The sequence below is a fragment of the Pan troglodytes genome, chromosome 5 (genome assembly GCF_028858775.2).
Source record: "Pan troglodytes isolate AG18354 chromosome 5, NHGRI_mPanTro3-v2.0_pri, whole genome shotgun sequence".
NCBI lineage: Eukaryota > Metazoa > Chordata > Mammalia > Primates > Hominidae > Pan > Pan troglodytes.
The window spans coordinates 36,781,722-36,806,874 of NC_072403.2; the positions used below are offsets into that span (position 1 = coordinate 36,781,722).

The 25,153-nt window shown below is 52.3% G+C and overlaps 2 protein-coding genes across 15 annotated transcripts; both read left to right on the forward strand.

The window, feature by feature from the left end:
* The first annotated feature begins 6,565 nt into the window (after positions 1–6,565).
* GTF2H4 (general transcription factor IIH subunit 4) lies at positions 6,566–12,514 on the forward strand. 3 transcript variants are annotated; one of them, XM_016954648.3, is made up of 14 exons: positions 6,566–6,868; positions 7,499–7,638; positions 7,900–8,004; positions 8,397–8,528; positions 9,130–9,226; positions 9,318–9,406; positions 9,623–9,734; positions 9,896–9,964; positions 10,149–10,232; positions 10,479–10,611; positions 10,793–10,923; positions 11,576–11,623; positions 11,775–11,853; positions 12,277–12,514. In XM_016954648.3, exons 2-14 carry the CDS (start codon positions 7,502–7,504, stop codon positions 12,447–12,449), a joined length of 1,389 nt encoding a protein of 462 aa, XP_016810137.1. In that variant the 5' UTR covers positions 6,566–6,868; positions 7,499–7,501; the 3' UTR covers positions 12,450–12,514.
* A 63-nt stretch (positions 12,515–12,577) lies between these two features.
* On the forward strand, positions 12,578–24,937 carry VARS2 (valyl-tRNA synthetase 2, mitochondrial). Of its 12 annotated transcripts, none has more exons than XM_016956718.3 (30): positions 12,578–12,935; positions 13,276–13,503; positions 13,622–13,703; positions 13,821–13,921; positions 14,212–14,333; positions 14,447–14,513; positions 14,610–14,707; positions 15,338–15,419; positions 15,565–15,684; positions 16,155–16,266; positions 17,290–17,378; positions 18,221–18,311; positions 18,569–18,696; positions 18,813–18,916; positions 19,148–19,229; positions 19,545–19,621; positions 19,710–19,785; positions 20,069–20,171; positions 20,405–20,475; positions 20,596–20,721; positions 20,930–21,034; positions 21,186–21,254; positions 21,378–21,456; positions 21,584–21,711; positions 21,833–21,985; positions 22,833–23,039; positions 23,754–23,865; positions 24,024–24,199; positions 24,360–24,488; positions 24,589–24,937. In XM_016956718.3, the coding sequence occupies exons 2-30, from the start codon at positions 13,303–13,305 to the stop codon at positions 24,688–24,690; spliced, it is 3,192 nt and encodes a 1,063-aa protein (XP_016812207.1). In that variant the 5' UTR covers positions 12,578–12,935; positions 13,276–13,302; the 3' UTR covers positions 24,691–24,937. The 12 variants fall into 12 exon arrangements, 8 of the variants coding, with proteins under 8 accessions (XP_016812207.1, XP_016812205.1, XP_016812206.1 ...); XM_016956716.4 differs by having other exon boundaries at positions 12,657–12,810; positions 13,271–13,503; XM_016956717.3 differs by having other exon boundaries at positions 12,678–12,810.
* The last annotated feature ends 216 nt before the right edge of the window (positions 24,938–25,153 follow it).

The following is a 25,153-nucleotide window of genomic DNA, read 5'->3' on the forward strand; positions in this document are numbered from 1 at the left end:
TTAATAGGCCCTTTGGGCCTAGGTCCCGAATCTAATAGTCCTGCTAAAACTTACACAGGTCAAACCACTGTGCACTATGATTTAAGTTGTGTACTGATAGGTTAGAGTTTAGAGGCCAGATCCCAGAATAATGAGCGATGGAAGCCACGGCAGTGAGCCTGATAACCCAAATCTCTGAGCCCAGAACTGTCTTTCAAGCAGAAACACCTGGAGTTAATTTTTTTTTTTTTTTTTTTGAGACCTGGTCTCGCTCTGTCACCCAGGCTGGAGTGCCGTGGCGCAATCTCAGCTCACTGCAACCTCCGCCTCCTGGGTTCAAGCGATTCTTCTGCCTCAGCCTCCCACATAGCTGGGATTACAGGTGTGCACCACCACGCCCAGCTAATTTTTTTGTATTTTTAGTAGAGACGGGGTCTCACCATATTGGCCAGGCTGGTCTCAAACTCCTGACCTCGTGATCCGCCCACCTTGGCCTCCCAAGGTGCTGGGATTACAGGCGTGAGCCACCGTGCCCAGCCCCACCTGCAGTTAATTTAAAAGTCAGGCCCTGCTTGTCCAAACCTGCTTCTCCTCCACAGTCTACTGACTCAGTGAATGGCAGCATCATCCTCTTAGCTGCACAAGCCGCACAAGGTGGCATCCCCGAGCTCCTTCTCCCTTACCTTCCACCTCTCAAGTCCAGTCCAGCACAAAACGCTGTTGATTTTGCCTCCCAAATCTCCCTGGAACTTGTCATCTCTGTCTCCGTCGCCCTCCTGGCACATGCTGCCTCCATCTTGCCTGGACTCCTGCAGTGGTCTCCCAGCTGTCACCCAGATCTGCCTCTGCTCCTCTCTGGGTTGTTTTCTGCCCTGCAACCACAGTTATCTTTAAAACACACAAATCTGACCCTAATCCTTCATTTCAAATCCAGCAGTGACTTTTCATTAATCTTAAAATGAAGAACAAAATCCTTCTGGCCAAGGTTGGCCCCCACATACCTCTCCAGCGTCCTCCCCGACCCACTTGCTCTCCTCTGTGGGCCACTGGCCTTCTTTCAGATTCACCCAATGGGCCACAGTACTTCCTGCCACGTGGCCTTCGTGGCATGCTGTTCCCTCACCTGGAACAATGTTCCCTGCAGTCTGTGCCTTATTAACTCCTGCTTGCCCTTCAGCAGTCTTTCCTGACTTCCCCAACCAGGTCAAATTCCCTACTGATAATCTCAGAGGACATGAATCTCTTCTTTGTGGCACTTACTACATGTGTAATTTTACATATCTTTTTATACCTGCCCCTCCCACTAAACTATAAGTTGCACAAGGGCAAAATCTTGGAACACAGGGCTCAGTATTGGTTGAAAGAAAGAATTGTATCAAATATCTGATAGACTAACATAGATTCTACATAGTTACAGAACTAGAACTAGGATTAATAAGTGAAAGTTACAATAATGATGATAATATATTACTGAGCACCCACTATATACCAGGTATTGAAATTACGACATATTATATCTTACTTAATACAACAATATATGAAGTAGTTAAAATTACTTCGCACAGAGAAGAAAATTCTGTTAGGTTAAGCAACTTGCCCAAAGTAGCAGTCAGTCAACAGTAAAGCCTGTGGGAAGTGGGTCTGTGGGCTCCTGGCTCTCTGTTCCTTTTTTTTTTGAGACAAAGTCTTGCTCTGTCACCCAGGCTGGAGTTCAGTGGCACTATCTCCGCTCACTGCAACCTCCGCCTTCTGGGTTGAAGCGATTCTCCTGCCTCAGCCTCCTGAGTAGCTGGGATTACAGGCGCCTGCCACCATGCCCGGCTAATTTTTGTATTTTTAGTAGAGACTGCGTTTCACCATGTTGGCCAGGCTGGTCTTGAACTCCTGATGTCGTGATCCACCCTCCTCGGTCTCCCAAAGTGCTGGGATTATAGGTGTGAGCCACCACGCCTGGCCCTGGCTCTCTGTTCTTTCTCTCCAGGATGCTGCCTGAGAGGAGGAGGTCATGAGCTCCCTATCACAGGAATTTTCTTTTTTGAACTACCATGCCCACTAACATGCTGGCCAACACGGTGAAACCCTGTCTGTACTAAAAATACAAAAAAAAATTAGCCAGGTATGGTGGTTCACGCCTGTAATCCCAACTACTTGGAAGGCTGAGGCACAAGAATCGCTTGAATCTGGGAGACAGAGATTGCAGTGAGCCAAGATTGTGCCACTGCATTTGACCTGGGTGACACTGTAAGACTCTGTCCCCTCACCCCCTCCAAAAGAGGTGTGCCTATTTCAATTTTTTTTTTTTTTTTAATTTGAGACAGACTCTCATTTTGTTGCCCAGTCTGGAGTGCAATGGTGTGATCTCAGCTCACTGCAACCTCCACCTCCAGGGCTCAAACAACCCTCCTGCCTCAGCCTCTCAAGTAGCTGGGCCTACAGGCATGCACCCTCATGCCCAGCTAATTTTTTAATTTTTTGTAGAGACAGGGTTTCACCATGTTGCCCAGGCTGGTCTCAAACTTCGGGGCTCAAGTGATCTGCCTGGCTTGGCCTCCCTTCAAAGTGCTGAGATTACAGGCGTGAGCTACTGGACCCGGCCTCAATTTTCAGCAAAAGTGTATGAGTATGCTCCCATACCCTGGTCAACATTGAGGTTGTCAATCCTTAATTTCTTTTTTGCTAAACTTTTATATTTTAATTTTATTTATGTATTTATTTTGAGATAGAGTCTTGCTCTGTTGCCCAGGCTGGAGTGCAGTGGTGTGATCTCGGTTTACTGCAAACTCAGCCTACTGGGTTCAAGTGATTCTCCTGCCTCAGCCTCCCAAGTAGCTGGGATTACAGGCGCCCGCCACTATGTCTGGCTAATTTTTGTATTTTCAGTAGAGACGGGGTTTCACCCGCTCAGGCTAGTCTCGAACTTCTGACCTCAAGTGATCCACCCGCCTCAGCCTCCCAAAGTGTTGAGATTATAGGTGTGAGCCACTGCCTCCGGCCGATTTATTTATTTTTATTTTTATTTATTTATTTTGAGATGGAGTTTCACTCTTGCCCAGGCTGGAGTGCAATGGCGTGGTCTCAGCTCACTGCAACCTCTGCCTCCCGGGTTCAAGTGATTCTCCTGCCTCAGCCTCCCAAGTAGCTGGGATTACAGGTGCCCGCCACTATGTCTGGCTAATTTTTGTATTTTCAGTAGAGACGGGGTTTCACCCGCTCAGGCTAGTCTCGAACTTCTGACCTCAGGTGATCCACCCGCCTCAGCCTCCCAAAGTGTTGAGATTATAAGTGTGAGCCACTGCCTCTGGCCGATTTATTTTTATTTTTATTTATTTATTTATTTTGAGATGGAGTTTCACTCTTGCCCAGGCTGGAGTGCAATGGCGTGGTCTCAGCTCACTGCAACCTCTGCCTCCCGGGTTCAAGTGATTCTCCTGCCTCAGCCTCCCAAGTAGCTGGGATTACAGGCGCCCGTCACCATGCCAGCTAATTTTTGTGTTTTTAGTAGAGACAAGGTTTCTACTAAAATGTTGACCAGGCTAGTCTGGAACTCCTGACCTCAGGTGATCCACCCACCTTGACCTCCCAAAGTGCTGGCATTACAGGTGTGAGCCATGGCGCCTGGCCTACATATTTATTTTTAAGAGACAGTCTAATTCTGCGGCCAGGCTGGAGTGCAGTGGTGTAACTGTAGCTCACTACAGCCTTGAACTGCTGGACTCAAGCGATCTTCCTACCTCAGCCTCCTGAGTAGCTAGGACTTCAGGTGTGTGCATACCGAGCTAATTTCTTTTTCTCTTTTCTTTTCTTTTCTTTCTTTCTTTCTTTCTTTCTTTCTTTCTTTCTTTTTTTTTTTTTTTGAGACAGGGTCTCACTGTATAGCTCAGGCTGAAGTGCAGTGGCATGATCACAGCTCAGTGTAGCCTTGACCTCCTGGGTCCAAACAATCCTCCTGCCTCAGCCTCCTGAGTAGCTGGAACCACAGAACCAGGCCTGGCTAATTTTTTGAATTTTTTTTTTTTTTTTTTTTTTGAGACAAAGTCTCGCTCTTGTCCCCCAGGCTGGAGTGCAATGGTACGATCTCAGCTCACTACAAACTCCACCTCCCGGGTTCCAGCGATTCTCCTGCCTCAGCCTCCCGAGTAGCTGGGCTTATAGGCGCCTGCCACCACGCCCGGCTAATTTTTGTATTTTTAGGAGAGATGGGTTTCACCATGTTGGCCAGGCTGGTCTCGAATTCCTGATCTCGGGTGATCCACCCACCTCGGCCTCCCAAAGTGTCGGGATTACAGGCGTGAGCCACCGTGCCCAGCCAATTTTTTGATTTTTGAAACATTTCTGATATTCTGTTTAACTTTCTTTTTGCTTTGGCCAATCTTTCTTTCTCTTTCCTTCTTTCCCCCTCCCTAACCCTCCCTTCCTCTCCCCTCCCCAATTCTCCCCTGTCCTCTCCTCTCTTCCCCTCTCCTTTTGGGACAGGGTCTCACACTGTTGCTCAGGCTGGAGTGCAGTGGTGCTATCATTGCTCACTGCAGCCTCAATCTCCTGGGCCCAAGTGATCCTTCTACCTCAGCCTCTCGAGCAGCTGGGACCGCAGGAGAGCACACCACTACACCTAGCTAATTTTTGTTTTGTTTTGTTTTTGTAGCGATAGAGTTTCTGTATGATGCCCAGGCTGGTCTGGAACTCCTGAGCTAAAATGATCCACCTTCTTTGGCCTCCCAAAGTGTTGGGATTATAGGCCTGAGCCACCCCGCCAGGCCTCTTTCTTTTCTTTTTCTTTTCTTCTTTTTTTTTTTTTTTTTTTTTAAGCTGCTCCTTGCTGAGCAGGGCTAACTAGTAAGCAGTGGTCTGTCCCAATCTTTCTATTATGTTTCTTTTTCTTATTGCTTTGTAACAGCTTTTTGTATTTTGTTTATTTCATCAACCATTTCTTCCTAGATTGTAAATTGTCTTTCAACCTTACCTAAAGTTTGCCATAAAGAAGCTCTGTCAATTTTTAGCTGTTCTTTGAAGATTTTAAAACATTAATTGCTAAAAAGACAGGGACAACAGAAAACATGGGTGGGCTACAAAATATAACAAAGTCTTGCATAGTCATTACCATTTTGATCCCTGGTTGCTTGCAAATGTGCTTCAAATCCCAGCTTGGGCACTTCCTGTCTGATTGTAGGGATTTTTTTTTAAATTTTTTTTTTTTTTTTAAGAGATGGGTGTCTCAGGTTGGGCTCAGTGGCTCATGCCTGTAATCCCAACACTTTGGGAAGCTGAGGCAGGTGGGTCACCTGAGGTCAGGAGTTTGAGACTAGCCTGGCCAACATGTTGAAACCCTATCTCTACTAAAAATACCAGAATTAGCCGGGTGTGGTGGCACACACCTGTAGTCCCAGCTACTTGGGAAGCTGAGGTAAGAGAATCGCTTGAACCCGGGAGGCTGAGGTTGCCATGAGCTGAGATCATGCAACTGCACTCCAGCCTGGGTGACAGAGTGAGAGACTCCGTTTCAAAAAAAAAAAAAAAAAGAGAGAGAGAGAAATGGGGGTCTCACTCTGTCACCCAGGCTGGTGCGATCATAGCTCACTGTAGCCTCAAACTCCTAGTCTCAAGCGATCCTCCTGCCTCAGCCTCCCAAGTAGCTGGGGGTCACAGCTCTGAGCCACCTCGCCAGGCTGCAGGCAAATTTCTTAATCTTGCCGGGCTCCAGTCTTCCAGTCTATAAGGTGGGAATAACAAAATTTGCATATAGGAATTTGGGGAAACGTGTAGTTCTGGGTTTGGGTGAAGACCTCCACCTTTGTAGTAGGTTCATAAATCAAATCAGAGCAAATAGTTGGTGTCTTAAAAACTGTATTTATCTGGGTCTTCTAAGTAAACGGTTTGAGGAGTGGTGGAGGCAGCAATTAAGATTTACTGAGTACTTAGGGTGAAGTAAGGTGCACTGGATCGTGTTAATCGTTAACTCGTGGAAACCGCCCGGAGTGTGTACGCTTTCTTTCTTTTCTTTCCTTTCCTTTTTTTTTTTTTTTTTTTGAGGCGGAGTTTCACTCTTGTCGCCCAGGCTGGCGTGTAATGGCATGGTTCTGGCTCACTGCAACTCCGCCTCCAGGGTTCAAGCGATTCACCTGCCTCAGCCTCCCGAGTAGCTGGGATTACAGGTGCCCACCACCACGCCCGGCTAATTTTTGTATTTTTAGTAAAGACGGGGTTTCACCATGTTGGCCAGGATGGTCTCGAACTCCTGACCTCGGGTGATTCGCCGCCTCGGCCTCCCAAAGTGCTAGGATTACAGGCGTGAGTCACCGCGCCCGGCCTGGAGTGTGTATTATCCCAATTTTACGGGGAGTAATTGTGCTCACTCGGCTCACCACCAAGTCGCCATAGCGCGCCTCCGCAAGGAAGCCCTCCAGGCACTTCTACTTTCCCGGACCCGCCTCCCGCTCCAGCCGGTTACACGCGCCGTTAGCAGCGTGGGCGGAGTTGGTTCTGCCTTCGCGGAACCAACTGGTCCAGCTTCTGGTGTCTCCCCTCGCTCAATTAAAAGCCAGCTCCTCTCCTTTCGGCTTCCCCACGGTGCCTTTCGGGATTTGTAGTCAGACGCGCTTCAGCCGGCTCTAAGGAGAGCAAAGGCAAGACTCCAATTCCCAGCATCCCCCGCGCCCGGAGAGTGCAGCGTCTATTCTCATCCTCTTCACTTTTCCACTCCTCCCCTTACCTCCCTTCTCTTCTGAATTCTCCATTCCGGGCTCTTGCCTGTGAAATCTTTCTTTGCTTTCCCCATCTTTTCCTCGCATTTTTTCACCATCTTTCCCTCAATCTCCAGGAGCCAATGCGAGACTTTGGCTCCGATTAAGCGACGGCCCGAGACTCGGGGTGCGCGAGGAGGATCGACAGAGTGGTGAGGGGACCTAGGAGGGCGGGAGTGGCAGAGGTATGAGAGAGAGAGAGGTGAGTGAGAGGCGAAGAGTGAGAGGAAGGCAGGGAGAAGCTAGGAGATCGGAAGGCGTGGGTCAGGGTGAATGACGTGAAGTAGACTTGGGAAGGGAAAAGAGGTGGCTTTAGATTTGGGAAGCATGGAGGGGAGAGGTTACCGCCGTACTTAGCAGAAGTGGGCTAAGAGATAGAAGATAGGAAGGACGGGCAGATTTGGAGCTTATAGACTGGTCTGATCAGGATGGGATGGAAGAGAGAGGTGTGGGCTCAATTTTCTTTGTCCTTGTTTAGCCAAAGATGAGACAAGTCATTGAAATACAAAATGATCTTGCAAACACTGGACAGTTAACAATTCTGTCACTTGGTAATTGAGGGAAGACTGGAGTTGAAGGGCAGAAATAGGGTGAGGAGGCAAGAAAGGGAGGGAGATTGGTCAGGTTTGGGAGAAACCAGAGGAGATGAGTGACATGGGAAAGGAGACCACAGAAAAGGTGGGGTTATTGTGGGGACTGATGGATCTGGAATCAGTTAGAAAGGTCAGGGGTGACACTGGCATGGATGGTGAGGTTGCACTTCTGACGTTTGCATTCCTCAGGTGATGGAGAGCACCCCTTCAAGGGGACTGAACCGAGTACACCTACAATGCAGGAATCTGCAGGAATTCTTAGGGGGCCTGAGCCCTGGGGTATTGGACCGATTGTATGGGCACCCTGCCACATGTCTGGCTGTCTTCAGGTGAGGAGCCCCTTCATGGCAGGGAAATGTAATGGGGTCTGCGGACTGGAATAAAATATCATAGGTAAAAGTGTAGCAGCCTGGAGTCGGGGTGGGGACTGGGGGCGAGGGTTGGAAATTGCTCTAAAGTGTGGAGGCCAAAACAGCAGGACTGGTAAAGTTGTGCTGGAGTGAGATGAGATGTTTGAGAGGTAACTGAGGGCAGAGATGCAGATACAATGCAGCTTCTGATATTAACCTTTGACCTCTGTCCCTGTACAGGGAGCTCCCATCCTTGGCTAAGAACTGGGTGATGCGGATGCTCTTTCTGGAGCAGCCTTTGCCACAGGCTGCTGTAGCTCTGTGGGTAAAGAAGGAATTCAGCAAGTAAGTCTCAGCCAGATACAAATTTCTCAACAGCTACATTTCCCAAACTGCTGTTCCTTGGAGCACTTCCAGGAAGTGTTAATAGATATATCACAAAACTTAAAAATAAATACATTTGGGAAACTCTGCATACTGCCTTTTCCCTTTTATTTATTTCCCAGCTGAGATCTTGCTTTCAAATGTATCCTCCCTCTTAAAGAGTTATGTGTGATATCTGTAATGAGGCTCTGATAAGTAATGCAGTAAAGAATTTGTCTTAAGAGGATACTAATTTCACTCTGTGGAACAGTGTTCCAAGGATCAGCAAGTTCAGAACAGGCAGAGATGGTGGCTTTTATGGGCCTCCTTTTTGTTCTCCAAATACCCTACTCACCTCTCTGCTTCTGTTCCAGGGCTCAGGAGGAAAGTACAGGGCTGCTGAGCGGCCTCCGGATCTGGCACACCCAGCTGCTCCCAGGCGGGCTCCAGGGCCTCATCCTCAACCCCATTTTCCGCCAGAACCTCCGCATTGCCCTTCTGGGTGGGTATGTCACTTCTGTCTCTTCCTAAGCTAGGGCAGGGGAACTGCTGCTTATTAAACCACTAATTAAACTTTGGGAGGGGGAGCTCCTAGGGGCCTTCCCAGAACCTTGTGGTCTCCACGTTGGGAACTCCTTTAGGAGTAAGTTGGACCAGATGTAGTGTGTGGTGTAGGAAATGTCCCCCACTCATGGCCCCTGAGGATAAGGGTGGAAAGATGGCAGAGGGCAGCAAGGAACACAGACAGGGTTCCTTACTCTTTTTTTGTTGTTCTGTTTTGTTTGTTTTTGAGACAGAGTCTCACTCTGTCACCAAGGCCAGAGTGCAGTGGTGTAATCTTGACTCACGGCAGCCTCTACCTCCTGGGTTCAAGTGATTCTCCTGCCTCAGCCTCCTGAGTAGCTGGGATTACAGGCACCCACCACGATGCCAGGCTAATTTTTTGTATTTTTAGTAGAGATGGGGTTTTGCCATGTTGGCCAGGCTGGTCTTGAACTCCTGACCTCAAGTGATCTGCCCATCTCGGCCTCCCAAAGTACAGGGATTACAGGTGTGAGCCACTGCGCCTGGCCAGGGTTCCTTACTCTTGGCCCATCCTGGCCGTAGGGGGAAGGCCTGGTCTGATGACACAAGTCAGCTGGGACCAGACAAGCATGCCCGGGACGTTCCCTCCCTTGACAAGTACGCCGAGGAGCGATGGGAGGTAAGCACTTGGGAGTGTGTGTGTCTCTGCTTGTGCTTCTACTTCCCATGGCCCTTGGGGCATGGTCTCCCTGTTCTCTTCTGTTCTTCAGGTGGTCTTGCACTTCATGGTGGGCTCCCCCAGTGCAGCTGTCAGCCAGGACTTGGCTCAGCTCCTCAGCCAGGCTGGGCTCATGAAGAGGTGAGGAAGCCAGAGGTACAGCAGCTCTCTGCTGTGCCATCTCCTTGGGTCCCTAAGAAATGGTATCTGGGGCTAGTCAAGATCAGAGGACATTAGCTGGAAAAGGCAAGCTGAGTAGAATATAGCCAGAGATACCAAGAAAAAACGTGAGTGGACAAGTGGGGATAGTAGTCTTTCTCTGCATATCACCATCATTGTCCCGGTCTTTGTCTCTAGTACTGAACCTGGAGAGCCACCCTGCATTACTTCTGCTGGCTTCCAGTTCCTGTTGCTGGACACCCCGGCTCAGCTCTGGTACTTTATGTTGCAGTATTTGCAGACAGCCCAGGTGAGGAGGCCGGGGCCACTTACCAGCATGCTCTGCTCCTCTCAGGTCTCACTGAGAGACTCCTGCCTACGGACTGTTCCCTGCTTTTCTCTTCTCTGTCCCTTTCTTCCCATTGTCTCCCTCCCATCCCTCCTCCTTTGTCTCTGCCTCTTTCTCCCTAGAGCCGGGGCATGGACCTGGTAGAGATTCTCTCCTTCCTCTTCCAGCTCAGCTTCTCTACTCTGGGCAAGGTAAGCAGGGGGCTGAAAGGTATAGAGATGGGAAGGGGAGAGCAAGTTGTGGGGCAGTAGAGTAGACTGAGAAGATAAGAATGAACACAGAACGAACAGAGATGGAGAAAGAAAGAATGAATGTATGGGGTTGGGGGTGGGTGGGTTGTGTCTTGGACCCCAGCTGGAAACCTCTGTTCCTCAGGATTACTCTGTGGAAGGTATGAGTGATTCTCTGTTGAACTTCCTGCAACATCTGCGTGAGTTTGGGCTTGTTTTCCAGAGGAAGGTATGAGCGCCTAGATAAGTGGCTTCCAGGGAAGAAACAGGGTGGTGTGTTGCCTTTGCCTTTAAAAAGGAGTGGGGTCTTGGGGCAGTAGCAGGAAGCAGTTGCCAGAACTGAATACTTGGGTCTCTGGGGGGAGAGAAGTTGGGGGTTGAGGTTCTGCATCTTGGGAGGGATCTGATATTTCAGGCAGGAAGATGTAAGGCAGTGACTTCTGAGACAAGGCATCTGCCTTTCTATTCTTTTCAGAGGAAATCTCGGCGTTACTACCCCACACGCCTGGCCATCAATCTCTCATCAGGTGTCTCTGGAGCTGGGGGCACTGTGCATCAGCCAGGTTTCATTGTCGTGGAAACCAATTACCGACTGTATGCCTACACGGGTGAGGCGGGACAGAGGGCCCCTGGAAGAGGAGGTTGGGGGTGAGGGAATGCCAGTTTATGTTCGTGTTTACCTGGCAGTCTACAGAGCTCTCTGACATTTCTCATGACACTTGAAAGAAGGGCTTGAGGGAGTCTGGGTGTGGGGGTGCCCTCCTCATCCTCTTTCTATCCCTGGCTCAGAGTCGGAGCTGCAGATTGCCCTCATTGCCCTCTTCTCTGAGATGCTCTATCGGTTCCCCAACATGGTGGTGGCGCAGGTGACCCGGGAGAGTGTGCAGCAGGCAATCGCCAGTGGCATCACAGCCCAGCAGGTATTCCTACTTGGGAGAGGTGGAGCAGGAAGACAGGCTGCACTTGGGCTTTGGGGGACAGGGGGTCACATTATGGAAGGCTAGCTCTGAGTCTGTTATAATAGGTGGTGGTGAGTTGTCTGTGTTTGAAGAGAAATGAAGGCTTTGGGTGTGAGAATAGGTAGACCCTTGAGGGGAAAAAAACATGGAGGGAGGAGGTATAGATCTGGATTTGTGCCTCGGCACTGCCACATCCTAACTGCGTAAACTAGACATAGTTGTTTTGCCTCTATGAGCCTCAGTTTCCTCATCTAGTAAATGACAGTTCTTACCTCAGGGTTGCCGGGATAATTCATTGGAAGAATAGGGGCAATGCATTGAGCTCAGCACCTGTCATGCAATAAATGCTAAAAAAAGAAAATAGTAGCTGCTGCTATTTTAAAGAAAGAAAAACAAAACATTACTGGAAAGGGCGAATGTGCCAGAAAAGGAATATCCCATGTTGCTGGGAGCAGCAACGTGGGATAACAGCTGAACTGGGATGGGTGGAGTTGATGACAGGAGTTATGAGTTTTTAGAATAAGCTGATGTTCCAGTGACATTAGGTGACAGCTCAGATGGCTTTCCTGCCTTCTTGCTGGAGCCCTCATGCCATTCTTGTCTGTTTTCCTAGATAATCCATTTCCTAAGGACAAGAGCCCACCCAGTGATGCTCAAACAGGTATAGACAGGCTCCAAGATGTCAGAGGCTGGCAGCTGGTGATGAGATGATGGAAAAGAAAAAGGGGCATCCAAATCTGGGGAAGGAGCAGAGGGCCGGGTTGTCTGGGGCAGTATTCTGAGTCCCGACAGTCAACCCTTGCTCCTTGCAGACACCTGTGCTGCCCCCCACCATCACCGACCAGATCCGGCTCTGGGAGCTGGAAAGGGACAGACTCCGGTTCACTGAGGGTGAGTACGTTCTGGTGGCCAAGTCTTGGTCATTGGCCAGAGAAAGGGCAGACAGTTCAGTCTGCATTTTATTTTTTACTTCATGGACTAGGAGAGAAAAGCTGGCAAGACAGTTTTTTTTTGTTTTGGGGTGAGTCGGTAGTAAACAAATCGTCCCAAATCAATGCACTTTGGATTTGGCTAGGTGAGGGAATAATTCACAGTAATTTGTATTAGGCCTTTCTGAATATGGCTGGATCACACTGGTGTTAAGATGAACCCCTGAGCAGACAAGCATAGAGAATTAGTTTGTAAAATTGCGGTGGGGGCAAGCCCAGACCGCGTCCAGGGCTGCCACCAAGGAGCTGGGGGGATTCCCAATAGGAGCTCCGAGCTTCACTTTCTCGTCTTCTCCCCGCGCCCCTCCCGTCCTGCCGACCCCAGGTGTCCTGTATAACCAGTTCCTGTCGCAAGTGGACTTTGAGCTGCTGCTGGCCCACGCGCGGGAGCTGGGCGTGCTCGTGTTCGAGAACTCGGCCAAGCGGCTCATGGTGGTGACCCCGGCCGGGCACAGCGACGTCAAGCGCTTTTGGAAGCGGCAGAAACACAGCTCCTGAGAGCGCGGGACTTGGACACGGACCTCGGCGGGCGGGACTGGGCGGGGCGGGGCATCAGAACGCAGGTGTTTTTTATTGACGCGTCAGGGCTTTTCTTGTCTAATAAAGTTATGATAGCTAGCAGTGCGGTCCCGGGCGCCTCCCCGTGGGGTTTGCCTTCGCGGCGGACTCGCTCCTCTGGTCTGCAGCCTTTGGACCGGTAGGGAGAGGGTGGGGCCGAAGCCAGCTGCTGCGCATGCGCCGGCCGGGGCCCCGCCCCCATGCGCCGCGCGGCTCCAGGGCCACGTTCCAGGGTCGGGTTTGGTGGATCCCTCAGTCCCTGCCGCCGCGGGGCGCCCTGGGATAGCGGCGGGGCCTCCCGGTGAGCGCGCGCCGGGGCGGCCTCCGGGAAGTGGGAGACGCTGCGGGTCCTGGGCCCAGGCCTTGGGATGGGCGGGAAGGCCTGGCCGCGCCGGGCTGTGGGCACTGCAGGAGGCCCCTGTGCAGGTGGAGATCGCCGCGGCCCTGGCGGGACTCCTTGCTGGCTCTTGGGCGCGCTGATGCCCATCATCTCCCTGAGTTTCTGAGCCCTATCTCTCATGTGTCAGTGGTCACCGCCGAATCCAGACACTCCGGCCCTGTTCCGGAAGAGCCTTGATATCCGTGGCTCCATGGCGCTGTCTGTCGATACCATGCACTCTAGCTCTCAAGGAGGAAAGGTTTTGTGGGAGGGAATAGAGACTTGAAATAACAGACCTGTGATAATTAGAGACGGGAAAGATGGAACAAGGGGAGTGACCCTCCTCCACCACCATATCCTAATGTGCTCTCTCTCTATCCAGAACAGATCTCGGCCCCTTTCCAAACACTCCTGATGCCTCATTTGCCTCTCGCCTCTTTTCGACCACCATTTTGGGGGCTGAGGCACTCACGGGGCCTCCCCAGGTTTCACTCCGTTTCTACACAGTCGGAGCCCCATGGATCTCCCATCTCCCGGAGGAACCGTGAAGCCAAACAGAAGCGCCTGCGAGAGAAGCAGGCGACTCTGGAGGCTGAGATAGCAGGGGAGAGCAAGGTTAGGGGTCAGACAGCTTGTCCTTGGGTTTCTGAGACTTGGGAGGGGCTGGAGGAGACGGGCTGAAATGCAGTCTGGGGTATACTGGATCCCAGCCTCTTCTGCTTTCTCTTCTCAGTCACCTGCAGAATCCATTAAGGCCTGGAGGCCTAAGGAGTTAGTATTGTATGAAATCCCTACGAAACCCGGTGAAAAGAAAGGTAAGTAGAATAAGTAAGAAGGCCTTTTCTTTCACATATGTGTTGCCCATTTGGCCTGCCGAAATGCAGCCTGGGAACAAGTTCAGTGGTTAGTGGAGCTCTCCTCTGCCTTCACAGATGTCTCTGGGCCCCTGCCTCCTGCATACAGCCCCCGATATGTTGAGGCTGCCTGGTACCCGTGGTGGGTACGAGAGGGCTTCTTCAAACCAGAATATCAGGTTAGTATCTGGCAGGGAGGGGTCCTAAATGGTCTCCAGGACAGAGTGGCCCTTGAATACAACTGGACCTCAGAGTTGAGCTCACATTGTAGACCTTGTCTTCTTTCTGGCTCTGGTGTCTCCAAAGATTTCTCTTGGCAGGTTCCCCCTGGCCAATTCCCTCCTCTCCACTCTCCTCTTATTTGCAGGACAGTTCTTCCTTGAAGTTCTTTCTGTTCTGGAGACAGTAGAGGGTGCTCTTTCCCCAATCCAATTCTCTCTTGCCCCTTTGACTTTTTTTCTTCCTCTAGGCCCGGCTGCCCCAAGCTACAGGGGAGACCTTTTCCATGTGTATCCCACCTCCCAATGTCACTGGCTCCCTGCACATTGGCCACGCACTCACGGTGGCCATACAGGATGCCCTCGTGCGCTGGTGAGAGGGGAGTGGGGGCTGCTTGAGTTCTTGGAAGGGAAATAGGAAGGGCAGGAATGAGTGAGGATAAACATTTAAGCTCAGGGGCTCACAGGAGGGCATTTTTGTTGCAGGCACCGGATGCGTGGGGATCAAGTGCTGTGGGTCCCTGGTTCAGATCATGCAGGAATTGCTACACAAGTATGTCTTTTGTTACCTGTTCCTTTTCTTGGGCAAAAGCAATTTCTTTCCCCAAAGCAACCTGACTCTGTTCATTTGCCCTGAATCCAACTGCAGGCTGTGGTGGAGAAACAACTGTGGAAGGAACGGGGAGTGAGGAGACATGAGCTGAGCCGGGAGGCCTTCCTTAGGGAGGTGTGGCAGTGGAAGGAGGCGTGAGTATGATGGGCAGGACTCGGGGGGCCCGGATGGCAGATTTGGTTTCTTGCCTCCCACCACTATCACTCCTGACTTGTAATCCTTGGCTCTTCCCGACACTGCTCTGACTTCCTCAGAGATGGAAGCTCTGGAGCCTGTTAACATTTGGTGGAGTTTCTAAGCCTTATGTGTGTGGATATTATATATGCATTAGAATATTCGTGTGTGTGTGTGTGTGTGTGTGTGTATTTTTATATATATATATTTTTTCTTTCTCTTTACTTACCCCAATTTCTCTTGTCTAAATCTCACCTTCTTCCACTTGCCCATTCCCACCTTTCAATTCCCATGGAATTACCCTCATTCTTCTGGGTCTGTTATCTCATGCCATCTCTGTGAAGCATCCTTGGATTTCCCACAATATGGCTATCCCTCCTCTCTTCCTATAGAATCTTTTGCCTCTTTTAATATCTTAGAAAACCCCATACTGGGTTTGTAAGTCCATTTCTATTAGCCTCTAGAGGCTAGATCAATGCCATCCTCACTTGATTTTCCTCCAACACCTGGCATTGCTGGGGGCATCGCTGGGCCTGGTACATAGGAAGTGCTTGGGAAGTGTTTGCTGACAAGGATCTCTCTGGGCACAGGAAAGGTGGAGAGATCTGTGAGCAGCTGCGAGCTCTGGGTGCCTCCCTGGACTGGGATCGAGAGTGTTTTACCATGGATGTTGTGAGTGTTCTGTGCCTTGGTCCCTGTGAGTGATGGGCGATGTTTAGGGATCTGTGTGGGGCAGGGAGGCAGCAATGCCTGGGTCCCTGAGCAGGGTGATGGGCTGAGAAGTGGCTCTTAGAGGTGGACACTCAGGTCATTCCAGGGCTCCTCAGTGGCTGTGACTGAAGCTTTTGTGCAGCTCTACAAGGCGGGGTTGCTGTACCGGAACCATCAGCTTGTCAACTGGTCATGTGCTTTAAGATCAGCCATCTCAGACATTGAGGTGAGGCGGAGAGAGGGAAGCAGGTTTGTGAGAGCTCTGAGGCAGAGTGGTCAATGATTAAGAGCTCAGACTCTGGAGCCAGGGTGCCTGGATTCAAATCTGATGCCTGCCTGTGACAGCTGTGTGGCTTTTGGCAGGCCGTTTAGTCTCTTTAAGCCTCAGCTTCCTCAGTCTGTAAATTAGAGATGATGGAATGCTTGCATCGTGGGGGTGTTGTAAAAATTAAATGAGAATTCACATAGGTGCTTGGCAAGATACCTGGCCATGGCTTAAGTGCTCAGTGAACATTTATTAGAAGTGTGACTGCACGAGCATTGGGTGAGGGCAGAGGGAGGTAGCTCCCGAATCCTCCAAATGGCTTTTAGATGGATTGCAGGGAGGCTGGGCAGATGGATGAGTGGCAGAGTGAAGCCTGGGCATGAGCCTTGCAGAAAGGCTGCCCTCTGACCCAGCTTTCTCGGTGCCTCCAGGTGGAGAACCGGCCCCTGCCTGGCCACACACAGCTTCGACTGCCTGGCTGCCCCACCCCCGTGTCTTTTGGCCTCCTATTTTCTATTGCCTTCCCGGTGGATGGAGAGCCTGGTGAGCATAGTACTCTGCAGGGTCACCCGTTTACCTCCCTTTTTCCTGTTTTCTGGAGCCCATGTTGGGCTGCTAGGAACCCATCAGTCCAACTCTCACATGAACCTTGGTAGTGTTCACCTCAGCGTGGGCACTTACCCAGTGTCTTCTGGGGGATGTACAAAAAGTGCATGTGGTCACTGCCCTTTGAGAGTGTGGTGCGATTCTTCAGGAGTGCGCTACCCAGGAAAGAGATGAGTTCTAAGGTATGTTTTGTTTTGTTTGTTTGTTTCTTTTTTTTGAGACAGAGTCTCACTCTGTCACCCAGGCTGCAGTGCAATGGCACGATCTCGGCTCCTGCAACCTCTGCTTCCCAGGTTCAAGCGATTCTCCTGTCTCAGCCTCCTGAGTAGCTGGGATTACAGGCGCGTGCCACCAGGCCTGGGTAATTTTTGTATTTTTAGTAGAGACGGGGTTTCACCATGTTGGTCAGGTTGGTCTCGAACTCCTGACCTCGTGATCTGCCCACCTCAGCCTCCCAAAGTGCTGGGATTATGGGCGTGACCCACTGCACCCGGCCTCTAAGGTGTGGTTTTTACGGTAAATGTTCTGAAGAGCTCAGAGAAAGGGAAGACAGATGAGCTGGAATTGTCAGTGGAAGCTTCTTGTAGGAGGAGCTGGTGCTCCCCCTGAGGAATGTACAGCATTTGTGATTAGGACACTGAGAATCCCCAGTGTCCTCTGGGCACCCAGCAAGAATTCTATTATAGTTGCTTTAATTAATGCTGCCCCCATTTCTTCCATGCAAATTATCAGGGAATTCTTTAGCACCAGAGACCCTCTCAGACCTCTGGTCATCAGCTTATGGGAAACCCTGGGTTCCTATAAACACTGCTCCTACTTTTTTCTAGTCACTCCTGGGGGCCTCTTCCACCTTGACTACTCCCTGCCCCTTCCCCTTTCCAGTTCTACTGCCTTTAGCTATGTTGGCAGTGAGAGGTGAGGATGATGACCAGCTGTAAGTGTTTAAATGTTTATCTTCAGATGCAGAGGTTGTGGTAGGAACCACAAGGCCAGAGACGCTGCCTGGAGATGTGGCTGTGGCCGTTCATCCAGACGACTCGCGATACACAGTAATACCCAGTGCGCTCCTGCACTCTGGCCCGCCCCGCCCATGGCCTTCTCTTCTCTTGGGTTTTAAATGGTGGCTCTTTCTCTCTTGCTTCTACTTCCTTTTCCTGGGACTTCTCTCAGTGGTTCTGATTGGACTCCCTCCTCTTCTTATAGTTTTTCTGTAGCTCAGGGGTTGACAAACTGGCCCATGGTCCTAATCCAGCTTGCGGCCTTTTTTTTTGAGACAGAGTCTCGCTCTGTCACCAAGGCTGGAGGGCAGTGGTGTGATCTTGGCTCACTGCAACCTCCACCTCCCGGGTTCAAGCAATTCTCCTGCCTCAGCCTCCTGAGTAGCTGGGAGCGTGGCACCACGCCCGGCACGTGCCACCACACCCAGCTAATTTTTTGTATTTTTACAAAAATCAGTAATTAATTTTTTTTAAGTAATGTAATTTTTAAGTAATGTTATTTAGTAGAGACGGAGTGTCACTGTGTTAGCCAGGATAGTCTCGATCTCCTGACCTCGTGATCTGCCCACCTCGGCCTCCCAAAGTGCTGGGATTACAGGCGTGAGCCACCGCGCCTGGCCGCTTGCAGCCTTTATATTATCTATGGCTGCTATTATATACCCTCTCCAGCTCTGCTGCAGTGGCATAATAGAGTAATTGTGCCGAGAATGAATTTGTCTCTAGGCCCAAAAGCCTAAAATATCTACATTCTGGCCCCTTAAGAGTTTGCTGACCTTGCTCTAGCTTGCTACTTTCCACTTTCTACCTTCTTATTCCTGGGGTTCTCACACCCCAGCCCAGACCCTTCCAACCCTCACAGGTGCCTGTCCTTGATCCCTCTCCCTTCCCTTCAGCATCTACACGGGCGACAGCTTCGTCACCCCTTGATGGGGCAGCCTCTTCCCCTCATCACAGACTATGCTGTTCAGCCACATGTGGGCACGGGTGAGTGGAAGTCAGGGGAGGGAGAGAAAGTTGGGGGTCCTGGAGGAGAGGGGAGGGAACCAGGAGGAAGAGGAAGGTGGGAGTGGGAGATCCTCATATAGGGTGGTCTGAGTGGGGAATGGGAGGGAGGCACAGACAGAGAAAGTCGCAGGGGCTGGGGCGGTGCAGGTGATGGGGCGGTGCAGGTGATGATGATACATCTGGAAAAGCAAAAGCCAAGGTCAGGTTCAGTACTCACCATGGCTGTGCTCCCCAAGGGGCAGTGAAGGTGACTCCAGCTCACAGTCCTGCCGATGCTGAGATGGGGGCCCGACATGGCTTGAGCCCCTTGAATGTCATTGCGGAGGATGGGACCATGACCTCCCTCTGCGGGGACTGGCTGCAGGTGGTACCACCCTATGTTACCCCATCCTTTGGGGGCTCTCTGTCCCCCTAATCCTCCTCCTAGTTTCTTATTTCTCTAGAGGCCTTCAGTCTTTACTCTTGCTGCTTTTTCTCCAGGGTCTTCACCGGTTTGTGGCCCGGGAAAAGATAATGTCTGTGCTGAGTGAACGGGGCCTGTTCCGGGGCCTCCAGAACCACCCCATGGTACTGCCCATCTGCAGGTAACCTCATTTTAACTCCTTTACTAAGGGCTACCCCAAAAGGGAATGTATGGAGCTTAAGGGTGACAATAGGATGGGCTCTGCACCCCTCCGTTAGAATACGAGCTCCGTGTCGGTTTTATTCACTATTGTATCCTCAGTACCAAGGGCCTGGCATGGCATGGGGTCTTGTGCCCCTGGGAGAAGTCACAGGGCCGGAAGAGCAGTGGACTCACCCTGTCTCCCTTTCAGCCGTTCTGGGGATGTGATAGAATACCTGCTGAAGAACCAGTGGTTTGTCCGCTGCCAGGAAATGGGGGCCCGAGCTGCCAAGGTGAGGCTGCAGTATAGGAAGGACTGGGGCCAGGGGTTGGGGGAGCTCCCTGAGAATTGGAATGAAGAAATGGGAAGCAGGAGACCTCCTGCCCTGAAGACCTCTCCAGCTGTGGTAAGTGAGAGGATGTGTGGGATGGAGGCTGGGCAGCCCAGCAAGGGCTGGCTCATATCCTTACTCAAGCCCAGAATCTTGGCAAGAGGCTTGGGAGGTCCTTTCTGAGTTTTAAAATGACCTCAGAGGCCACTCGTCCTATCTGTGGAGGTGCGGCCGTGCAGGAAGGGCAACATTGTCTAGAGTCCCCTTTCTCTCCAGGCTGTGGAGTCGGGGGCCCTGGAGCTCAGTCCCTCCTTCCACCAGAAGAATTGGCAGCACTGGTTTTCCCATATTGGGTAAGGGTAGGGTAAGGGGAGCTCTTGTGGAGATGGGGAGGGGGGACTGACTGGTTATTCTAAGACTTCACGAATGTCCTCCCGGCAGGGACTGGTGTGTCTCCCGGCAGCTGTGGTGGGGCCATCAGATTCCAGCCTACCTGGTTGTAGAGGACCATGCGCAGGTGGGTAGGAAGAAGCACCCGGAGGGCCGAGTGTGGCGCAGAGCACCTAGCCCAGGAGTCAGAGCTCCGCAGGGCCAAGTCCCGCTCCTGCCTGGTCATGTGCTTCATGCTCATAGTCATGTAACCTTCTGCGCGATCAAGGATCCCTGAAGTGGCATTTCTTTATCTCACCCCTGGAGGAACCTGGCCACTCTAAGACCACATGAGGACGTGAAAACCAAGTGACATTTACACCTGTCAGCTGTTCTTCCTCACTCTCCCCAACCCCTTCCTACTTTTGCAGGGAGAAGAGGACTGTTGGGTGGTTGGGCGGTCAGAGGCTGAGGCCAGAGAGGTAGCAGCGGAACTGACAGGGAGGCCAGGGGCAGAGCTGACCCTGGAGAGGGGTGAGTGCCTGAGCTGGGGAGGGATGTACAGGGGAGCGGGGGCCTGGGCATCTGGGCCTTTGAGGGGAACAGATCCCAAGATACAGAAGGTAGGGTCAGGAAAGTTGGGAATGGAGCCAAAGGGGACAGCCCTGGTCTCTGGGGGTGGGGGTTGGCCTAGAATGGTGGCAGCAGTGGTCTGAGGTCCTAGAAGCCAAGGTTCCAACTGTCCCCATTCTTTTTCTGTTTCCCAGATCCTGATGTCCTAGACACATGGTTTTCTTCTGCCCTGTTCCCCTTTTCTGCCCTGGGCTGGCCCCAAGAGGTGAGGTGGGTTGAGAGGGCGAAAGTGAAGGGGAAACGATAAGGAAGGGATGGCTGGGCCCCCACAGAGGCTTGAGGGGGGCCCGGGGCCTGGGCCTCTTACTGCTCCTCTTCCCCCTAGACCCCAGACCTTGCTCGTTTCTACCCCCTGTCACTTTTGGAAACGGGCAGTGACCTTCTGCTGTTCTGGGTGGGCCGCATGGTCATGTTGGGGACCCAGCTCACAGGGCAGCTGCCCTTCAGCAAGGTAAGAGCCCTTCAGTGCCCTGCCGCTTTCTGTGACCCCAGTGTTCCCCAAACCTTGTCCTCCCTTCTAACCCCTAATGTGGTCCTTTCCACGTTGCTGATTCCTTTTCCCTAATTCACTTCCTACCCTACCCCCAAAAGTATGGAGGCCAGAGATCCCAAGGCACCTCCAAGGAAACCCCCCTCTGCTGACCCCTCCCTGCCCCCAGGTGCTTCTTCATCCCATGGTTCGGGACAGGCAGGGCCGGAAGATGAGCAAGTCCCTGGGGAATGTGCTGGACCCAAGAGACATCATCAGTGGGGTGGAGATGCAGGTGAGGACGAAGCACCCACTAGAGGGACAAGGTTTGCAGGGTTTGCAGGAGAGAGGAAGGCAGGCTGAGGGAGGAGTGAGGCCAGCAGGTGTGACCCTTGTAGAGGCAGGGCCTTCGACCTGGGTCGTGAATTGCCCCCTTCCATCCCCAGGTGCTGCAGGAAAAGCTGAGAAGCGGAAATTTGGACCCTGCAGAGCTGGCCATTGTGGCTGCAGCACAGGTGAGCCATCGCTGCCTGCCCCCCACCAGCTCTAGCTCACCACCTCTGGCTTCCTCTGCAACCCAGGTCCTGGCCCTGCAGCCACAAAGGCATCTGCCACCCTTCTTCTTCCTCTGGTTGCAGAAAAAGGACTTTCCTCACGGGATCCCTGAGTGTGGGACAGATGCCCTGAGATTCACACTCTGCTCCCATGGAGTTCAGGGTAAGCCTGGGCGAGGGGTGTCGGGGTGAGCAGAGGGCAGCGGGCACCTGTGCAGGGGCAGGGCAGGGGCAGGACTTCTGGTGCTACTGCCACCTACATGCAGACTACCTCGATTCTCCCCTTCCAGTGGGCGACTTGCACCTGTCAGTCTCTGAGGTCCAGAGCTGCCGACATTTCTGCAACAAGATCTGGAATGCTCTTCGCTTTATCCTCAATGCTTTAGGGGAGAAATTTGTGCCACAGCCTGCTGAGGAGGTAAGAGAAAACAGAGGTGCTTGGGAGTAGGGTAGTCAGGTGTCAGAGGGCCAAGGTGGCATCTGGAAGGAAAGGAGGCAGGGGAGGGGGAGTCAGGCCATCCTGCCCCTTCTGCCTGCAGCTGTCTCCCTCCTCCCCGATGGATGCCTGGATCTTGAGCCGCCTTGCCCTGGCTGCCCAGGAGTGTGAGCGGGGCTTCCTCACCCGAGAGCTCTCACTCGTCACTCATGCCCTGCACCACTTCTGGCTTCACAACCTCTGTGACGTCTACCTGGTGAGTGAGACTGGGGGAGGCTTGGTATTCCCATGCCTGCTTCTAATTCCTCCGGAAATTTCCAAGGCAGAGAGCTCTGGAGTTAATAAGTTCCCAATTGTCCCCTCAGTTAGGAGAGGAGAGGAGACGAGGGAGTCTCAGTTCCCCTCTTCCTGGGACTGGTTTTGGCAGTGCAGCCCAGGCACTGTTGCCTGCCTGTCACCTGGGGAGAGGAGGAGGAGGGAGACTTCTAGAAATGTCTGACAAGTCGGTGTCAGAAGGCAGAGGGGAATTTTTTCAGTCCCTGTAGTTGCTGAGTTTGGCCCATGGGCAGGCTGCGTGCTGAGAGAGGCCTGGGAGGGACTAGCAGCGGTCTTTAGACCAGGGGTTCTCACGGTGTCCTACGTCCAAAGCACCTGGAGGGCTTGTTGACCGTGGATCCCCCCCCACAACTGCCACCCCAGAGTGGCTCCTTTAGCAGGTTGGGGTGGGGGTGGGTGGTGTAATGAATATTCATTTGTTGTCCCAAGTGGTGCTGCTGCTGCTGGCTGTGGACCACTGCCCTAGCTCAGCCTTTTAAAAACCTCTGTCCCCTGTTGATAAGCAAAAAACTCAGTGATTTTTTTCCCTAAACTACATGTTTCCCTGGAAATCCTGTCCCTGTGTACTGCAGAGAATTGCTGTCCTGGAGTCCCCTTCTTTGTGCTGAGTGTGTCCTGGGACTGTGGATCATATCAGAAGTGCTAAGTGCTTCTGCCTGTCCCTCTCTCCCAGGACCCATGGCCTGCCCCGCTGGCAGGTAGCAGTGGCTGTAGGGAGGAGGGCTGTGGCCCTGGACCTGTCCTCTGACCATTGGCTTCCTCTCCAGGAGGCTGTGAAGCCCGTGCTGTGGCACTCGCCCCGCCCCCTGGGGCCCCCTCAGGTCCTGTTCTCCTGCGCTGACCTCGGCCTCCGCCTCCTGGCCCCACTGATGCCCTTCCTGGCTGAAGAGCTCTGGCAGAGGCTGCCCCCCAGGGCTGGTTGCCCCCCTGCCCCCAGCATCTCGGTTGCCCCCTACCCCAGCGCCTGCAGCTTGGTGAGTCCCAAGCACCTTGGAGTGGGTCTGCGGGTGAATGGGGGGGGAGCGCCTTCTGAAGGGGTTTGCTGCAGGGGGCTCATCTGCAGGAATGGTTCGTACTTTACTGTGGAGCCCTGGGGAGGATGGATTGTTCCTGCAGGGTTGCTGCGATGGCCCTAGGGTCTTGAGGGACAGTGTTAGCATAGTGCTCAAGAGCAGGACTCTGTTGCTAGACTGCTATTTTTGAGCTGTGTGATCGAGCCTCAGTTTCCCCCATGTTTAAACTAGGAACAGTAATAGTATATGTTATGGTTGTGATGAGGGTTGGATAAGTTAGTAATAGGGTGTCCCCAAAACCTCAGTGCAGCTTTAATAACTTCAGAAGGATAAATGCTATGAACTCACCCAAAAGTTATTTTAAAATTTAACTATTTAAATTGATACTTACTTGGTTTTGAGTTTTGACTAATTCATTTTAAATTCTAATTTATTTTTGGTTGGCCATTTCAATCACAGCAACTAAACAGGCATCAAACACTGATCATCTAAAACCTCTTAAATGACGCCTCACTTTTTGTCATGTTCCTTGAGATAGTGGATTTTCTGTGGTGCTGAGGACAGATCTCATTGCCCTAAGGAGATGGGGTGGATGGGTCGAGAAGAGAGCCAGCAGGGTTGGTACTGAGTCTCCCAGGAGCCCCTTTGCCAACTCTGGGTCCCCCCCATTGCCAGGAGCACTGGCGCCAGCCAGAGCTGGAGCGGCGCTTCTCCCGGGTCCAAGAGGTCGTGCAGGTGCTAAGGGCTCTCCGAGCCACGTACCAGCTCACCAAAGCCCGGCCCCGAGGTGAGGCAAGGCGGGTCCTGGGCTCGGATCCCTGCAGGAAAAGGGGGCTGGTGGGGAAAAGAGGAGAGCCTGAAGGGCAGACTCCCCCATTAGGAGGTGCAGGGTAGGAAGGGAGGCAGGAGCTGAGGCCTTGCCCCTGACAGTTTCTTTCTTTCCAGTGCTGCTGCAGAGCTCAGAGCCTGGGGACCAGGGCCTCTTCGAGGCCTTCTTGGAGCCCCTGGGCACCCTGGGCTACTGTGGGGCTGTGGGCCTGTTACCCCCAGGCGCAGCAGCTCCCTCCGGCTGGGCCCAGGCTCCACTCAGTGACACGGCTCAAGTCTACATGGAGCTGCAGGTGACCAGAGGGGATGGGGAGGGTTAGGGAAGGCTTGGGAAGCATGCTGGGAGGAAGGGAGGGGCTGGGCTCTATAAAGTAGGAGAAGGGACCTTCTAATGGAGGATGGAGGCCTGGCAGCAGGCGGATGTCTGAGCCTTTTCTCCCTGTTCTTCCCCAGGGCCTGGTGGACCCGCAGATCCAGCTACCTCTGTTAGCCGCCCGAAGGTACAAGTTGCAGAAGCAGCTTGATAGCCTCACAGCCAGGACCCCATCAGAAGGGGAGGCAGGGACTCAGAGGCAACAAAAGGTAAGGCTGAAGGAGGCCCCCAGAAGGCTCCACCCCTGAGGGAATGTGGGCCAGGAGGGGCCTCATTCCTGGATCCTCACCTCCTTTTCTCCTCGTCCAGCTTTCTTCCCTCCAGCTGGAATTGTCAAAACTGGACAAGGCAGCCTCTCACCTCCGGCAGCTGATGGATGAGCCTCCAGCCCCAGGGAGCCCGGAGCTCTAACTCATCATCCCCATCAGTTTTCCTCCCTCTCAGACCTGTCTTTGAGGACAAACAGATTTGTCAGCTGTGAGGGTGCAGTGGGATGTCAGAGACTGTGGTCCATCGCCTTCATTGTGTAAATGAGGACACAGACTGACTTGGTCGCAGTGACTGTGGTGTCCTTGAGATGCTCACATTACTGCCCAGCCTGCCTCTCACCTGGAAGTCTGGGAATGAGGAGATTGAGATAAACTTTTGAAATCCCAAACATGTCTGTTTATGGCTCTTTGGTCCCCTTTGCTCCCAGTGGTGACTTTTGTGCTTCTGAGTTGTCCCCTGAGAGCTTGGTCTGGGAAAAGAGGAGGAGGGGTCCTCGCTGGAGGAAGAGGAACTTTCTAGTCATGGGTAGGGTATGGGCACAGTGGTTCCGGTTCTACCTACTTTCTGGACTAACTGACAATGCCCTGGCTTTTGCAGGCTCTTT